Raw genomic sequence first — 18,125 nt, forward strand, 5'->3', positions numbered from 1 at the left:
TCAAACCTTCTAGGTGATTCCTAGTGTCGGTCAAGGGAAGGCTGACGGGCTGCCTCCATCAGGATGATTTTTTTTCCTTAGTTCCCTGCCCTTACGAGACCTTGGTTTAAATTGTTGACCGAGACCACACTTCTGAAGAATGTGGCCTTCCCCGAGGCAGCGTATATGTTTATCTGCCATATGTATGGCCAACTTACATGGGATTCACTTCTTGAAGCCTGGTGAGCCAGGCATACCCTGCTGGGGGGAAAGGGTCCCCTACAAAGGGGGAAAATTAAAAGTGTTTTTTTTTTTTTTTTAAAGAGAAAATAAAGAAAATGTACAGCTAAGGAAGGAAGGAGATTAACTAGCTACTAAAAATGCTAATGAAAAGAATAGAGATAACGATCACAAACAGACTGCTAATGGCTCCGTCTCTAGCCAGGGGCAGTTGAAAAGGAACTGAGGGGTGGTTCGCCCACACAAGCTGGTTAGCCTCCTGGTGAGGCACAAGGGAGTATAGTGGATGTGCGGGCCGAATGGACACTGTTACCAAAGTTCTCCAATCAGCAATGTAGGGATGCAAGCGCACCTAAAGTGGAGCACCCATAGGGACATTATACATACATACATGCACATACCACCCATTCAGACCTATCCCAGATCTGTATTGACAAAAGCTGTTACCAAATGACAGCTGTTTGGTGACCAAAGTGAAATGATTTGATGGGCATCAAGTCCAATTCCCAGAGGCCAGTGTCCACATCCCAAAAACAACCACCATAATTGGTACCAACTGACAGCCTTGTTGGTAGCCTCAGCCAATAGGGCAGTGACTGAACGGGCCATGGTAAATGAAGTCCCCTCTCATCCCTAAAAGTAGCTTCTTCAGATCAGGGTTGAGGAAAATTGGCAAGGCCACATGGGGAAGCTTGCATTGCAACTGTTCATGCTGTACCTGCTCAGTCTCCAAGGCTGTCAAACCTGGTCCCTTTCATCATCACTAAATTCACGCAAAAAACATAAAAGGTCAAATATAAAACAAAAAGTAAATTAAATAAAACCAAGAACCATCAGAAGAGAGGAGAATTTATCTATCTGCATTTTGAGGAAGACTATCAGCATAAACAGACTGCTCAAAATATTCGAACTTGGGTATCTAAAGTCAGACATCTAAATCTATATTTAGACACAAATAAAAATGGCTTGACTTTCAGAGATACTGACCATCCCAGGCTCGGACAGAAATCAATAGGAATTGTGGTTACTTAAAACTTCTGAAAAATCAGGGCATTTATTTAGATGTCTAACTTCAGGCAACCAAGTTAGAACATTTTGGCCATTGGAAATACAATGCTAATTCTGCTTGTTTCCCCATTTCAGTACTGCATTGGGTGTGATTTCTTAGATAAGACTAAAAGCCATTTCTTGAGTTCAAGTTATTAAGAAATTCTCATGCAATACTCCAAGAATGTAAGAAGTAGTTTTAGGCAGTTGTGGTTGGTATTTAAAACTTCATGAAAAGGCACAAAAGCACTCATAAATGCTCTGGTTTGTTTGTTTTTTTAAATTGTATCACTTTCATAATACTCCATAACAGTGGCTCTCAACCTTTCCACACTGCTGTACCTCTTTCCAAAGCCTGATTTGTCTTGCGTACCCCCAAGTTTCACCTCACTTAAAAACTACTTGCTTACAAAAATCAGACATAAAAATACAAGTGTCACAGCACACACACACTGAAAAATTGCTTACTTTCTCATTTTTACCATATAATTATAAAATAAATCAACTGTGATATAAATATTGTACTTACATTTCAGTGTATAATATATAGAGTAGTATAAACAAGTTGTTTTCTGTATGAAATTTAGTCTGTACTGACTTTGCTAGTGCTTTTTATGTAGCCTGTTATAAAGCTAGGCAAATGTCTAGATGAATTGATGTACCTCCAGGCAGACCTCTGCTTTCCCCCAGGGGTACTTGTGTCCCTGGTTGGGAACCACTGCTCCATAACATCAGTCCTGATACTACCTGCTATGATTACTTTTTACGTGCTGTGCATTGAGTTACAGCTACTACAATCTAATAGCAAAATGCCTTATTGGGCGCACTGAATCTTGACAGAAAAAGAATTAATGATGACTTTAAAAAAGACAGAACTGTGGCAGATAGTTCCAACAGGAGGAATGCTTACAAGAGCAATTGTATAAAGTCTATGTGTTTTCTACATCCATGGACTGTTGCCTATTGAGGAGGGAGGAGAAAACCACATTTTCTGTTTACCCAGCATCTGAGTAAGAGAGAGGGTGTCTTGAAACTGAGTAACAGATGCTCTGTTTTGAGAAATTACTGTTAGGACTCAGACTCTAAAGCCAGGAGGGACCATCGTGATCATCTAGCCCAGGAGTGGGCAAACTACGGCTCAGGGGCAGCATCTGGCCCTCCAGGCATTTTAATCTGGCCCTTGAGCTCCTGTCAGGGAGCGGCATCTGGGGCTTGCCCCGCTCTGCGTGGCTCCCGGAAGCAGCGGCATGTCCCCCATCCAGCTCCTACACATAGGGGCATCCAGGGGGCTCCGCATGCTGCTCCTGCCTCAAGCACTGCCCCCGCAGCTCCCACTGGCCATGGCTCCCGGCCAATGGGAGCTGCAGGGGTGGTGCCTGTGGACAGGGCAGGGAGCAGAGTCCCCTGGCTGCGACTCTGTGTAGGAGCCGGAGAGGGGACATGCTGCTGCTTCTGGGAGCTGCTTGAGGTAAGCGCCGCCCAGAGCCTGCACCCCTGAACCCCTCCCTCACCCCAACCCCAGCCCTGATCCCCCTCCCGCCCTCTGAACCCCTCTGTCCCATCCCGGAGCAATCTCCTGCACCCCAACCCCTCATCCCCAGCCCCACCCCAGAGCCTGCACCCCCAGCAGGAGCCCTCCCCACTTCCCCCAACCCTCTGCCCCAGCCTAGAGCCCCTCCTTCACCCTGAACTCCTCATTTCTGGCCCCACCTCAGAGCCCTCACCCCCTCCCGCACCCCAACCCCCAATTTCGTGACCATTCATAGCCCGCCATACAATTTCCATACCCAGATGTGGCCCTCGGACCAAAAAGTTTGCCCACCCCTGATCTAGCCTACAGTCCTGGCCTTCGTAGGACACAGAACCTCACCCATCCACTCCTGTAATAACCTCTGGCTGAGTTACTGAAGTAATTAAATCATGATTTAAAGGATTTCAAGTTACAGAGAATCCACCATTTACTCTAGTTTAAACCAGAAAGTGACCATGCTCTATGCTGCAGAGAAAGGCAAAAACCCCCAGGGTCTCTGCCAATCTGACTTGGGGGGAAATTCCTTCCCAACTTCATCTAGTGCCCCATCTCTGGCTGTTGGGGATATTTGCTACTAGCTGTCACAGATGGGCCACATCCCACTGTAGGCAATCTCATCATATCATCCCCTCCATAAACTTATCAAGCTCAGTCTTAAAATAAGTTAGATTTTTTTGCTCTCACTGCTCCCCTTGGAAGACTGTTCCAGAACTTCTCTCCTCTGATGGTTACAAATCTTCATCTAATTTCAAGCCTAAATTTGTTGATGGTCAGTTTAGATCTATTTGTTCTTGTGTCAATGGTGGTGCTTAACTTAAATAACTCATCTCCCTCCCTGGTTTTTATCCCTCTGATGTATTTGTAGAGAGCAATCATATCTCCCCTCAGCCTTTCTTTGGTTAGGCTAAACAAGAAAAGCTGCTTCAGTCTCCCCTCATAATGTAGCTTTTCCATTATTCTGATCATCCTAGAAGCTCTTCTTTGCACCTGTTCCACTTGGAAATCATCCTTCTTAAACATGGGAGACTAAAACTGCACACACTATTCCAGATGAGGTCTCACCCGGTCATTAACCTATATTAAAAATAGACCTTAAGGGGAATACCAAAGGCCTTCAGGAGGAATATGCAAGACTGGAAAAGGCAATCAAACAGGAGGGAGTTTATTCCTCATACCTTTTAGAAGGCAGGGAAAGCTGGTTCAGTCTTGGTTTACGCAAATCTTAATTTGAAATTGATGGCTAACAAAGAGCAGTTTACACACACACACACACTCACCCTGTACTAAAAGGGAAAAAAGCTTTTGAGCTAGGAAGAAAGGAAAAGGCTTTACAGCTATGCTGACAGTGATATTCCAGACTGTGAGATGCAAGACTTTTGCCCACCTGGTGATACACCTAGGAGTACCAGTCAGAGATGTCTTACTTTATGATTGCCTGGGGAAAATCACCATTAGGTACCCTAAAAAGAACTCAGGTCTAAGGCAGAGTGGGAGCATAGATAATAGCTAAAAAACTAAATTAAAAGCAAAAAAAGCCAAGATCCTCCCAAACTGGTGCTCCAAGGAAGGTGGTATAAGTCACTATGGGCTCAAGGATAGCTATGTCGACTTTTATGGTGCCAGGTATGGTTACACTAGCAAACTCTGTTCTAATGCTGAGAACTTACCCTGCTTGCTTCAATATGATGTAACCTGTAGGACTCCCCAGTACTCTCGTTAACTAAATCAAACTGATGTCGATATGCTACACAGATCATATTGTCATTGTCTCCAGAAGGTCCATCCACCAGAGTCATGATCACTGGAGGGTCAGAGAGACAAATCTCCTGTAATGTAAATGACATTACATTAAGATGGAAATTAAAGGAGTTATTCTACTTTTCATATTCTCACTGGAAATAGTCTGTACTACAGGTGGTGACCAGTGAGCTGTGTTAGAGGGCAGACAGGCTATACATAGATATGTTTCATTGATGAACAAGAGCCCAGTTAAAAAAGGTGGAGGATTTTTGTGTAAGTATCTGTAGTGGGATTCCCATCACCATTGCTGGGCCTCTCACTTGAACCAATCCTGGGGTTTAGAAAGGCAAGATGTGTGCCCCTCCTGAACCAGGTGTTAGCCCAGTGTGAGAGAAGGTATTTTTAGTGATTTGTCTCAAGCATACCCTGATGTATTGGAATTCCTCCACTGGTGATTCAGACAAGGGTGACATCAAACAGACACTGGTTAAACTGTTGCCTTGATTGTATTTCTTTGTGATGAGGAGCAGTTTGTTCCTAATAGCCACCACAATCCTCAGTTCACTGCTGTGGTGAGTATTAATGGCATATAAATGGCAGCCTAAGGAGATAATACAAGTATTAACATTCCCTTCAAGAAACACACCCACGAACTCCACATAGTTCCTTGTGAAATGAAACCTAATTATTTCTTCACCCTCTAAAATTTGCAAATGAATAATTTCTTATGGATGTGAATGACTACATGCATAGGCTTGTGCCAGAGGTAGTATGCATCTCAATCCTATCCCATTAAATTCTGTTGCTCCCCATCTAGAAATGCTCTCAGCTGTTCCAATACAACTCAACAATGTGGTGCAACTCCCTTGCTATTCCACGTACTAGGAACTCATACAATTCCATCAATGCACCAAGTCTGACCTGCAGCACTGCCCTATTATTTCAGTCCTGGGTCTCCATACATAGCTCTGCCAGAGTCCTTCAGTCCTGCTTGCAATATATCTATTCTGTTTCAGAACTTCTCCTAGGTAAAAACTACCAAGTCACGTGGTATTTTTGTGAAGTGCACATATGGGAATTGGGATTAGTCCAAATTTATTTTCACATACTGTCTAACACAGGATTTCAATCCACTGTCCAGAGGAGAATAACTAAGGGTCAGTTGCTGCAACATCTACATGGGAACCAATAGGACCTTTGGCAGCTTCTGGCCCAATGCCTTAATTGGGTCTTTGATAAATGAGAGTCAAATCACCTTTTGTTTTCTCAAGTTTATTTTCTCTGCAGTCATATTTGCTCTTTGCCATCTGCTTTGCTTCTATGCCATTTCGTACAGCGCTCATCCTGAAGACAAGGAGACGAGAGTCCTTCCCTGCCAGGTAGGGGGGAGAGCCAGGGAAATAGCAAGTTAAAATAAAGAACGAAACCAACATTCCCAAAAAGAATAAATGTCAAATCTGCACATACACAGCTACAATTATGAAGATAAGAGGCAACTCTCTCCAATCTAGTTTGGAGATGAGTGGAAATATGCTAGGAAAGAAAAAATGCCTATGAATTCTGCTTAGGTTATGCAATTCTGCTACCTAATTGAGAGCTCCTGAGCTGATGAGCAGAACTAGCATAATCTGTCATGGTATGAAATTAAATCTGGAACACAGCAACCCATTCAAGAAATCAAAAGATTCCTTCAAATCAATAGCACAGGTTCCCTGCACCTGGTTCTATACTGGAAAATAAGGTAAAAACTTGGTGCTGTAATGGAAAACAAGGTGAGAAAATGAGACCAGGATTATTACAACACAATGAAAACCAACACACAAAGAACTAATGCAAATTATCACACAAGATTTAAGCATTAGCTCTCTGGGTGGGAATAATCCAACTGAATCTAAATTTACTAAACTGAGTCTAAATTTACTAGATCCATGACAGAATGAAAATCTCCCTGGGGCAGACTGAGTTTGTTCCTAACAAGACTTAAAACTTGTGATAATTTAAACAAATTTATGCCAAAGGATTCATATTCCCACTGCAGAAATGAAAACAACAATCATTAGCAGTGCTACAATCTTCAGTATCCAACACCTATAGGTAAGCTGTTTGAAGATCATGTATATAGAGTGAAAAGCTCTAAAAGATCATTAAAAAAAAAAAAAAAAAAGGCCCATTGCACCTTGCAACAGGACAGGAGCAAATGACAAGAATGGTTACCTACCCTATCGCAATTGTGGCTCTTTAAAATGTTGTCAGTATGGATGCCACTATAGGGGTGCATGCACCTCCTGATTGCAAGACTAGAGTCTTTTGAATAGCAGTGTCCACTGAGGCTGTACATGCGTCCTGTGCCTCTTTGTGCACCCATGCAAGCACATAAAAGGCAAAATTTCTCCCTAGCTTCCCTGGGAATTTGAAACTACTCCTCGGGGAATTCCGCACCACTGCACATGCAGAATTTGTGCAGAAATTAATGTTGTGCATGCAAAATTTCCTCCCCCGAAAATGGACTGCACAGCTGCTGGCTGCCACCAGGGGCTGCTGGACCCAGCAGAGACCAGCTCACAAATACAGTAACTCCTCACTTACCAGCTATTTCCAACAGGAGAGTGGGTTTGTGGGGGGGGGGGGGGGGGGGGACCTGGATTTGTGCTGGAAATGGCCCACCTTGATTATCATACACATTGTAAGGAGAGTGATCACTTTAGATAAGCTATTACCAGCAGGAGAGTAGGGTGGGGGGAGAGAAAACCTTTTGTAGTGATAAACACCCATTTTTTCATGGTTTGTGTGTATAAAAACATCTTCTGTATTTTCCACAGTATGCATCCGATGAAGTGAGCTGTAGCTCACGAAAGCTTATGCTCAAATAAATTGGTTAGTCTCTAAGGTGCCATAAGTACTCCTTTTCTTTTTGCGAATACAGACTAACACGGCTGTTACTCTGAAACTCCTCACTTAAAGTCATCCTGGTTTACATTTGTTTCACTGCTGATCAATTAGGGAACATGCTCGTTTAAAGTTGTGCAGTGCTCCCTTATAACGTTGTTTGGCAGCTGCCTGCTTTGTCCACTGCTTGCAGGAAGAGCAGCCCATTGCAGATAGCTGGTGGGGGCTTGGAACCATGGTTGACCGGCAGCCCCTCTATCAGCTCCCTGCTCCCCTAAGTTCCCTGTGCAGCAGCCGCCCAGCAGGCTACCAATTGCCGGCAGTTCTGCTGTCTCTCCCGACACTGCCGTATGCTGCTCCTGCCCTCTGCCTTGGAGCTGTTCCCGGGAGCCTCCTGCTTGCTGTGCAGGGGAAGGGGGAAGAGGGGACTAATATCAGGGTGTCCCCATCCCCCCTACTCCTGTCCCCCGCTTACCCCTTCTCCATATAGAGCAGGGTCGGGACAGGACAGGGCTCAGGATGGACAGAACTTGCTGGCCACAGCTGCCGTCTCAACTTCCTGATCTTTTTAAAGGCAATGTACTTAGAGTGGGGCAGTGTACTTAAAGGGGCAATGCGCATCTCTCTCTCTCCCCCACACACAGGGCGTGTGTCTCCCTGCCATGCTGTCTCCCCTCCCTCCATTCGTGGTACCTTGTAGAGTGTGCAGCTACATTAACAATGTGTTAACCCTTGAGGGCTCAGCCAAATGCTAGTTCATCATTTAGCAGTAAGGCATTCCCCAGGAAATATCCCACCCTCTTCCACCCTCTAACTTCACCACCTCAACCAAGCTTCACAATCATCATTGCTGTGGACAGTATTAAATTGTTTGTTTAAAACGTATAGTGTGTGTGTGTGTGTGTGTGTATATAATATAGTTTTTTTGTCTGGTGAAAAAAATTTCCCTGGAGCCTAACCCCTCCTATTTACATTAATTCTTATGGGAAAATTGGATTCACTTAACATCATTTCGCTTAAAGTCACATTCTTCAGGAACATAACTACAACGTTAAGCGAAGAATTACTGTAGAAGACAGTGCTGGGTTGAGAGGGAGTGAGCTGGAGGGTTCCCACCAACTGCAGCTCTGAAAGAAGGCAGCGAACTGCAAGCAACTCCGTACAAGTCCGTGACCCAGCATCAGGCTATTTCTCCCTCTGGATCCCTGGGCTCTAGAGGAGTTGGGGCTGATAGTGTCTGGGCTGGGGCCGATCTTTATCTTCTGAATCTGTGTCAGTGTGGATCCTACTGTAGATGACTGGCAAGTAGTACCTCATTCTGGATGATGGGACCAAGAGTATCGCTGCACCAGTCAAATAGTAGTACTGCTCTCCTGAACTGGGCATCTGCCCTGGCAGCTAAGTCCAATGCTTAATGTTTGACAAAGGTCAGTGGGTTACTCCAAATTGCCACCTTGCAGATACAGGAAACTGGCATATTTCTAAAGCAGGTAGAGAATGCAACTCGAGCTCTGGTGGAATGCGTGATGATTTGGGAATCTCCCTGTACAATGCTATGAATTCTGTGTGAGATTATGAACCCACTCCACGTACCTTTACGAAGCTACAAATTCCATTTTGAACATATAACCTTTTGCCTTTTTTATGGCCATTTTCCTCCATGTTTGCTGAAATTCCAAAGACTGACACTAAGATAGCTCCTACCCAGAAAAACTGGTTTTTCAGGAGAGAGGTCGCCTTGGCAACAAAGTCACCTGGTAGAAAGCTCTGATCACATGGGGAAGCTGGCAAGGACATCACCTGGCAAAGGGGGCTAAAAGTTACAAATAGGAAGGAGTTGATTTGTGAGAGTCTTTGGCCATTTTGTCTCCAGGTCAAGAGGAGAAGCAACTAAGCAGGTAAGGGCTTCCATGAGATGGGGGCCTTGCCTGTTTCCTGAACCCAGATGGTCCCTCCCCAGGGTAAGGGTGAGCTAGTAAGGGAAGATGAGTGTAAGGTTTATTATTTTGGATGATCTGTATGGTCTTGTGATTTATATGATTAAGAGCAATTGTGTTAAACTCTGGGCAAAGTGTCTGTGTGGGTTATATGCTTCACAACTGCAACAAGACTCCTGAGTGAGTTAAAACAGTAAACCAGAAGGCTCACATCTTGAGGTGGATTTCTGGGAGAGTGTGTTTAAGTGTGGGTGAAACTGAAGTTCAACCCTGCATCCAGAGGGGCTAGGCAGCTGGACAGCAGGTTCCTGTTCTCTAGATGGAAAGCTAGACTAAGGTTCTGGACCACAAGAATATGCCTAGGCACCCAAAGATTGGAGCAGTGGCTGGACCCCATTCTGACTCTGGAGGCTTAAAATACTCAGAGATCCAGAGGCCTGGCATCCCTTCACAGCAACATGATGGGCAGCTCCAATGTTGAGGTTCCAGGCAGAAGCAGGTTCCCTGGCTGGTAGTTAATATAATAAACCCTTTGGGAACTTCAATACTGTCATGTGAGAGCACAATCAGACAGACAGATGACAAGCTGAGATTGGTGGAAAGGTGGACCTCAATAGAGCAGTATGAAATGTTGGGAGTGTTTTAAATGTACCAAGTAGTCAAGGACCTTCAATATAGTCTCCATACGGTCCAGGCAATGTTGGGCTGCCCACATAGAGAACCTCTTCCTTTTTTTCAGTTACAGGTCAGTAACCTCCCTTTCTTCTTCGAGTGATGATCCTGTTATATTCCACTGCGGGTGACCAACAAGCAATACCTAAGTCAGAGGAAGGTGCAAGGATGTAGATAGCAGAGCTTAGTGGAGGACCGCCATTCCAGAGGAGGCAGAGGAGTCCTGTACCAAGGCACAATGTCTCGCAAACATGTGAATGGAGCCCCATGTGGCTGCTTTACAGCTGTCAAGGAGGGGTACCTCCAGAAGTGATACTACAGTTGTTGCTTCTGCTCTGGTGGAATGCACTCTTATCCCAGGGGGGGTTTGGGGAAGGTTCAAAGCTGACAGAGTAGAATGCAGCCAGAGATCCATTTGGAGATTCTCTGGGTGGAGATAGCATGCCCCCTGATTCTTTCTGATATAGTGATGAATAGTCTCAGGGATTTCCTGATGTGTTTTGTTTTTTGCAGGTAAAAGGCCAAAGTTTGCTGAACACTGAGGGAGTGGAGTCTTCATTCTTCTGCGGAAATATGCAGTTTTAGGAAGAACATAGGCAAGTGAATCGATTGGTTAAAGTGAAATTCTGAAACTACTTTAGGAGTGAATTTGGGGTGTAGATTAAAAGAAACCTTATCCTTACAGTATAAGAAGGCTCTGCCATCATTGCTCCAAGCTTGCCAACTCTTCTAGCTGAGGAAACAGCTGCAAGGGAAGCAATCTTCATGGAAAGGAGAGACATGGAGCAAGAAGCTAAAGGTTCACAGGGGGGCCTTGTGAGTATGGAGAGAACAAGTTTTAAGCCCCACTGAATAGGTGGAAAGATTCTGATTAAGCCATTCCAGAATCTATTTGCCAGTGGATGTGCAAAGACTGAGTAGCCCTGAGAAGGTGGATGGTATACACTGATTGCTGCCAAGTGCACTCACAAGGAGCTGATGGACAAGCCTGATGTCTTCAGAGAGAGGATATATTCCAAGATGAGAGAAATATCTGCAGTTTCTGGGGGAATGACTCTTTGAAGTGCCCAAGAAAAACACTTCCATTTAGCTAGGTAACATCTTCTAGTAGAATCCTTCTGCTATTAGAAAGAATGTCCCACATGACTGTGGAGCATGAACGTTCCAAGGATGATGCCCATTCAAATACCAAGCCCTGAGGTGGAGCATATAGATCAGAGTGCTTTCGTCTTGCCATTCCACCAGGTCAGGAGCTTGGGAAACGTTGGGAGGATGATCAGAGATTGGGATGACATGTGTAGGATGCTGGGAAATCAGAACGGTCTTGGCCAGAAGGGGGTGATCAGGATGACCTGTACTGTATCCTGCCGGATTCTGCATAGAACTCACGGCAGGAGGGGTAGTGGAGGGAAGGCATAGCTGAACTGGTCCAGCCAAGGAAGAAGCAAAGTGTCGCCCTGGGAGAGGTGACCTAGGGCTCCTCTGGAGCAAAATGTGGTGAATTACCTGTTTGCTTGAGAGATGAACATATCTCTGGCTGGGGTTCTGCACAGAGTGAAAATATTGTGCAATACTAAGTCGTGGAGCTCTCACTTGTTGTCGATTGCAAAATGTCTGGGGAGGAAGTTTGCAATCACATTTTGCTTCCCCAGAAGGTATACTGCCAATAGTGTGATTCGATTGGTGATATACCAGTTCCAGAGACTGACTGATTCTGCACACGGGGAGACTGATCTCGCTTCTCCCTGCTTGTTGATGTAGAAGATGGTCATAACATTGTCTGATATTATAAGAACATAGCGAGCGTGGATGAATGGAAGAAAGGACTCACATGTTTTCCAGACTGCTCACAACTGCAGGATATTGATGTGGATCCTGGACTCTCAAGATGTCCAGGTACCTTGTGCTGTGGCTGTTCACGTGGGCTTCCCAACCTAATGGGGATGGGTCTGTAGTAATGGTCCTGTCAGGAGAGGACGGGAGAAAGGGGATGCCCACTCACACCTGATAAGGATTTGTCCACCATAGCAGGGAAGACACCACCTTGATGGAACTGTTACCATGAGGTTCATGGGAGGGTGGTTTGGAGAGGTGAAGTCATGGGAATGGGGTGTCATAGGTGCATGAGGCCACACGACACAGGAGAGAGATAGACATATCATGACCGGTACTCAAGGGAAAGAAATCGAGGCAGTTGACAAATATATTTACCTAGGTCAGCAGCTGAGAAGAGATAACCCCCTCATTTGAAGGGGAATGCAGTAGGAGATTAAAGGCAGGGTAGACAAGTTTAAACAAAATAAAGACGTCTAAAACAGAGGATGAACTGCCCATGAAGAAAAGGAAAGAACTGTTTAATTCCACTGTTCTGCCAGCAATGATATATGGAGCAGAAAGTTAGTCAACAATGAAAGCTGAGGAAGAAAATTTCACTGTCACCCAGAGAGCAATGGAAAGGCGAATGTGTAAGATATCGCTCCATGATCATATACCGAATGAGGAGATCAGAAGGTGTACAGAGGTGACCGACGTAGTGCAGGCGATGTACGACGCAAAGTGAAGATGGGTGGGTCATGTAGTCCGCAGGCAAGACAACAGGTGGACAACCCGCATCAATGAATGGATCCCCAGAGACCACAAGCGATTGCTGGGCAGACCAAAAATGCACTGGGCCGATCCAATGACAAAACTCTTTGGCCAGAAATGGAAAGAATGTGCTCGCAACAAAACAGAATAGTGTGGCATCGACTTGCGTTCATGGAGGGATGGACAAGGACAAGCTGGACAAAGCCGACAAAGATGACTCAAGGATAGTTTGTGATCATGAACAATACCATAATTCAGGTCTGGAACCTGTCTTTGGCCAGGTATGTTCTTGAGGTGATAAGAATTCAAGATGGCCCCACTGAAGTCCAGAGATTGTGTGGGGCTGAGAACAGATTTTTCAGCATTTATGCTGACTTCCACTGAGGACAGGAGGTGTAGCATCACTGAAGTTGATGCGTAGGTGTCCTGCTGGGACTTGGTGACAAAGAGCCAGTCATCGAGGTAGGGAAAGACAATGAGACCATGAGCTGCTACGACCAAGAATATCTTGGTAAAGGTTTCCAAAAGGAAACACCCTATACTGAAAATGGTCAGACCCCACCATGACTCTGAGGAAATGTCTAGGAGCGGGATGAATGTCTACGTGAACGTAGGCATCATTCATGTTGAGAGCTGTAAATCACATGCCCTCTTCTCAAAATGGGATTATAGATACCAATTTGACCATGTGAAATCTGAGTTTGCAAATGAAGTGGTTGAGTTGGTAGAGGTTGAGGATCGGTCTCCATCCGCCCTTCTTTTTGGATACAAGGAAGTGAGTTGAGAAAAACCCTGTCCCTTGGTACTGAAGAGGGACATGTTCTATCACACCTCACTTCAATAAGTAGTTCACCTCTTGTTTGAGAATATTCTTGTGAGAGGAGCCCCTGAAGCAGGATGGGCAGAGGGATTTTGGAGAAGGTAGGGATGTAAACTCTATCATAATGCCAGAGTGGATGACATTCAGCACCCACTTGTCCATGGTTATTGCACTCCAGATATTGGAAAACAGTGCTAGATGACCCCCAAGTGGTGGTGAGTGGGGGTGGGGGATCAGGAGGTGCTGGCTGTGGCCAAAAGAGTATATGAACAAGGCAATCTCAAGTAGAAGTAGAAAAGTTATTTTACCTCTATATTTTGTATTGGTGCAACCACTGCTGGAATACTTTGTCCAGTTTGGTGTCCACAATTTAAAAAGGATGATAAATTAGAGATGATTCAGAGAAGAGTCATGAGAATTATTTAAACAATTAGAAACCTTGCCTTACAGTGAAAGGCTCAAGGAGCTCAATGTATTTAGTTAACAAAGAGAAAGTTAAGGGATAAGTTGATCATAGTCTATAAACACCTACATGGGGAACAAATATTTAATAATGGGCTGTTCAGTCTAGCAGAGAAACATGATCCAATGGCTGTAAATTGAAACTAGGCAGACTGTAAATGAGGCACTTTTTTTTTTTTTTTTTTTTTTTAACTGCAAGAATTATTCATCAATGGAAACATTTACCAAGGGTTGTACTGGATTCTCCATCACTGGCAATTTTCCGTCAAGACTGGTGAAAACATTTGAGACTACACTGATGATTTGGGGAATCTGTCTGCACAACTTATGAGTTCTGGCTGACCTTGTGAAATTGTGCTTATGAAAACTGTTGTATCAACTAATTCCACGTTTATGTGTCTCCACCACTGCTGACAAAGCTTTCAACACCTATCTTCCAGAACAGGGACAATGGAGACACATTAACCTTAACAACTGTACTTTGACCAGTCTATAAGTATGCTAAAGAGGCTATTGTAGCTGGGAGAAGCTACTTCCTGCTACTTGTCTGCAGTGGGCTGTTTGGAGAGTGAGCAATTTCAAACAAGACAAAAGAGACAAACTGGAGGAAGACTCACAGGGCCACTGGACGTTTTGGGCAATAGAAGGAAAAGGGGTAGACAGGCTGTCATAAATAGAAAGGGAAGGGTAAACCCCTTTAAAATCCCTCCTGGCCAGAGGAAATCTCCTCTCACCTGTAAAGGGTTAAGAAGCTAAAGGTAACCTCGCTGGCACCTGACCAAAATGACCAATGAGGAGACAAGATACTTTCAAAAGCTGGGAGGAGGGAGAGAAGCAAAGGGTATGTGTCTCTCTATATTCTGTCTTTGCCGGGGATAGACCAGGAATGAAGCCTTAGAACTTTTAGTAAGTAATCTAGCTAGGTACGTGTTAGATTATGATTTCTTTAAATGGCTGAGAAAAGAATTGTGCTGAATAGAATAACCATTTCTGTCTGTGTATCCTTTTTGTAACTTAAGGTTTTTGCCTAGAGGGGTTCTCTATGTTTTGAATCTAATTACCCTGTAAGGTATCTACCATCCTGATTTTACAGGGGGGATTTTTTTTTTATTTCTATTTACTCCTATTTCTATTAAAAGTCTTTTTGTAAGAAAACTGAATGCTTTTTCATTGTTCTCAGATCCAAGGGTTTGGGTCTGTGGTCACCTATGCAAATTGGTGAGGCTTTTTATCCAACATTTCCCTGGAAAGCGGGGGTGCAAGTGTTGGGAGGATTGTTCATTGTTCATAAGATCCAAGGGTCTGGGTCTGTAGTCACCTAGGCAAATTGGTGAGGCTTTTTACCAAACCTTGTCCAGGAAGTGGGGTGCAAGGTTTTGGGAAGTATTTTGGGGGGAAAGACGTGTCCAAACAGCTCTTCCCCAGTAACCAGTATTTGTTTGGTGGCGGTAGCGGCCAATCCAAGGACAAAGGGTGGAATATTTTGTACCTTGGGGAAGTTTTGACCTAAGCTGGTAAAGATAAGCTTAGGAGGTTTTTCATGCAGGTCCCCACATCTCTACCCTAGAGTTCAGAGTGGGGGAGGAACCTTGACACAGGCCAAGGTCAGAGAAGACGAGGTAGGGAAAGAAGGCTCTATGTTTCAGAAGACAAGCCACGCTCTGCAGCATAAGGATCCTGGAACTAGGCAAATAAAGAGCCCAACTGTTTACCAAAAACATAGCCCCCGAGCAATAATAAGTATTGGGGGTAATGCCTGCCAAGTGACACTGTTAAATGGTCGCGGCATCCTAACTGTGCAAAGGTAGCATAATCACTTGTCTTTTAAATAAAGACTAGAATGAATGGCCAAAAAAGGTTCTACCTGTCTCTTACAAATAATCAGTGAAATTGATTTCGTGCAAAAGCGAGATCATCATCATAAGACCATGTGGAACTTCAAATACAGATCAACTATAACTAACACCCCCTCTCCGGACTTCTAACCAATTAGTATTTGATCCCTATTTTTGGTTGGACGACCTCAGAGTAAACAAAACCTCTGAAAAAAGAACATATTTCTATACCTAGACCTATAACTCAAAGTGCCTATGGCAAAATGATCCAATATATTTGATCACCGAACCAAGCTACCCCAGGGATAACAGCGCAATCCCCTCCTAGAGTCCCTATAGACGATGGGGTTTATGACCTCAATGTTGGATCAGGAGATCCTGATGGTGCAGCCGCTATCAAGGGTTCATTTGTTCAATGATCAACAGTCCTACATGATCTGAGTTCAGACCGGAGTAATCCAGGTCAGTTTCTATCTATAACTGAGCCTTTTCTAGTACAAAAGGACCAAAAAGGCAAGGCCTATATCTCAAAACAAGCCTTCCCTTATTAGTGAAATCAACTTTAATAATAAGAATAACCAAGCCCCCCAAAAAGGGCCAAGTTCGGGTGGCAGAGCCAGGGATCAATGCAAAAGGCGTAAACCTTTTACTTAGTGGTTCAACGCCCCTCTCCAACTATGAAAATGCTACTCTCTAGTTTAAAATCCCCACTCATATATATAATCCCAACCACTGTAGTTTTCTTCGCCCTAATTGAACGAAAAATTCTAGGATATATACAACTACGAAAAGACCCTAACATCGTAGGCCCATATGGACTACTACAACCAGTAGCAGATGGCATAAAACTATTTATTAAAGAGCCAATCTATCCATTAAGATCATCCTTTGCACTATTCACCCTGGCCCCAATCCTAGCCCTTTTACTAGCCCTATCAATTTGACTCCCACTACCACTACCTTTCCCACTAGCCGACCTTAATTTAGGCCTCCTATTCCTAATTTCCCCCTCCAGCTTCATAGTCTACTCCACCCTCTGATCAGAGTGGGCCTCAAACTTCATATATGCCCTAATAGGAGCTCAAAGAGAAGTAGCCCAAACCATCTCATACAAAGTAACCCTCGGAATTATCCTACTTTCTCTAATCCTATTTTCAGGAGCATTTAATATACAAACATTATAACCACACAAGAACCAATATACCTTATCTTCTCCTGACCACTAACAACAACATGAAACACCTCCACACGAGCAGAAGCTAATCGAGCACCATTCGACCTCACTGAGGGAGAATCCGAATTAGTATCAGGATACAATGTTCAATATGCCGCTGGTCCATTCACCCTATTCTTTCTAGCAGAATCAGACAACATCCTAATAATAAATACCCTTACTGCTATCCTATTCCTCAACCCAGCCTCCCTTAACAACACACTTTAATTATTCTCCCTCTCATTAATATCAAAAGCATACTGCTTTAAGCAGAATTCCTATGAATCCGAGCCTCATACCCATGATTTCGATACACCTCTTATGAAAATGCACCTCCTAATGCACCTCCTATGAAAAATCTTCTTCCCAATCACCTAAGCACCAAGCAATAGCAATTGCCTTCTCAGCAGTGGTTCTCAACCAGGGGTCCGGGGCCCCCTGGGGGGCCGAAAGCAGGTTTCAGAGGGGCTGACAAGCAGGCCAGCATTAGATTCTCTGGAGCCCAAGGTAGAAAGCCAATGCCCTGCCACCTGGGGCTGAAGCTGAAGTCTGAGCAATGTAGCTTCACAGGGGCCCCTGTGGCATGGGGTCCCAGGCAGTTGTCCTGCTTGCTACCCCCTAATGCCGGTCCAGGCTTTTATATGCAGAAAACCAGTTACTGTGGCACAGGTGGGCCGTGAAGTTTTTATAACATGTTGTAGGGTGCTTCAGAAAGAAAAAGATTGAGAACCCCTGCTTCTCAGGGCTCCCACCCATACCACAGAACACGTACTGAAATTAAAGGATCACCTTGCTAGGGTGAATAATAGAGGCTAAAATCCTCTCGTTTGCTTAGAAAAATAGGATTCGAACCTATACTACAGAGATCAAAACTCCCCATACTTCCATTATACCATAACCTAGTAAAGTCAGATAACTAAGCTCTTGGGCTCATAGCCCGAAAATGCTGGTTAAAATCCTTCCCCTACTAGTGAATCCACAAGCAAGCATAATTATTACTTCAAGCCTAACTATAGGACACCTACTTACAATCTCCAGCAACCACTGAATTCTAGCATGAACTGGACTAGAAATTGATGATTAGCAGTCATTCCACCAATTGCCCAGCAACACCATCCATGAGCAATTGAGGCTGCCACCAAATACTTCTTAATACAAAAACTAGCCCCATTATCTC

General features: G+C 44.3%; 1 protein-coding gene across 14 annotated transcripts in view; it reads right to left on the minus strand.

The window, feature by feature from the left end:
* The window catches only part of GARNL3 (GTPase activating Rap/RanGAP domain like 3), a 227,851-nt gene that overhangs the window by 48,972 nt on the left and 160,754 nt on the right, over positions 1 to 18,125 (minus strand). For all 14 annotated transcript variants that reach the window (XM_043530540.1, XM_037879520.2, XM_043530542.1 and 11 more), the window contains 3 exons: positions 5,793 to 5,909; positions 4,963 to 5,138; positions 4,465 to 4,623 (listed from right to left, as the gene is read on the minus strand). In XM_043530540.1, coding sequence (XP_043386475.1) covers positions 4,465 to 4,623; positions 4,963 to 5,138; positions 5,793 to 5,909 — 452 coding nt within the window. The remainder of the gene's footprint in view (positions 1 to 4,464; positions 4,624 to 4,962; positions 5,139 to 5,792; positions 5,910 to 18,125) is intronic.

Source organism: Chelonia mydas, chromosome 16 (genome assembly GCF_015237465.2).
Source record: "Chelonia mydas isolate rCheMyd1 chromosome 16, rCheMyd1.pri.v2, whole genome shotgun sequence".
Classification (NCBI taxonomy): domain Eukaryota; kingdom Metazoa; phylum Chordata; order Testudines; family Cheloniidae; genus Chelonia; species Chelonia mydas.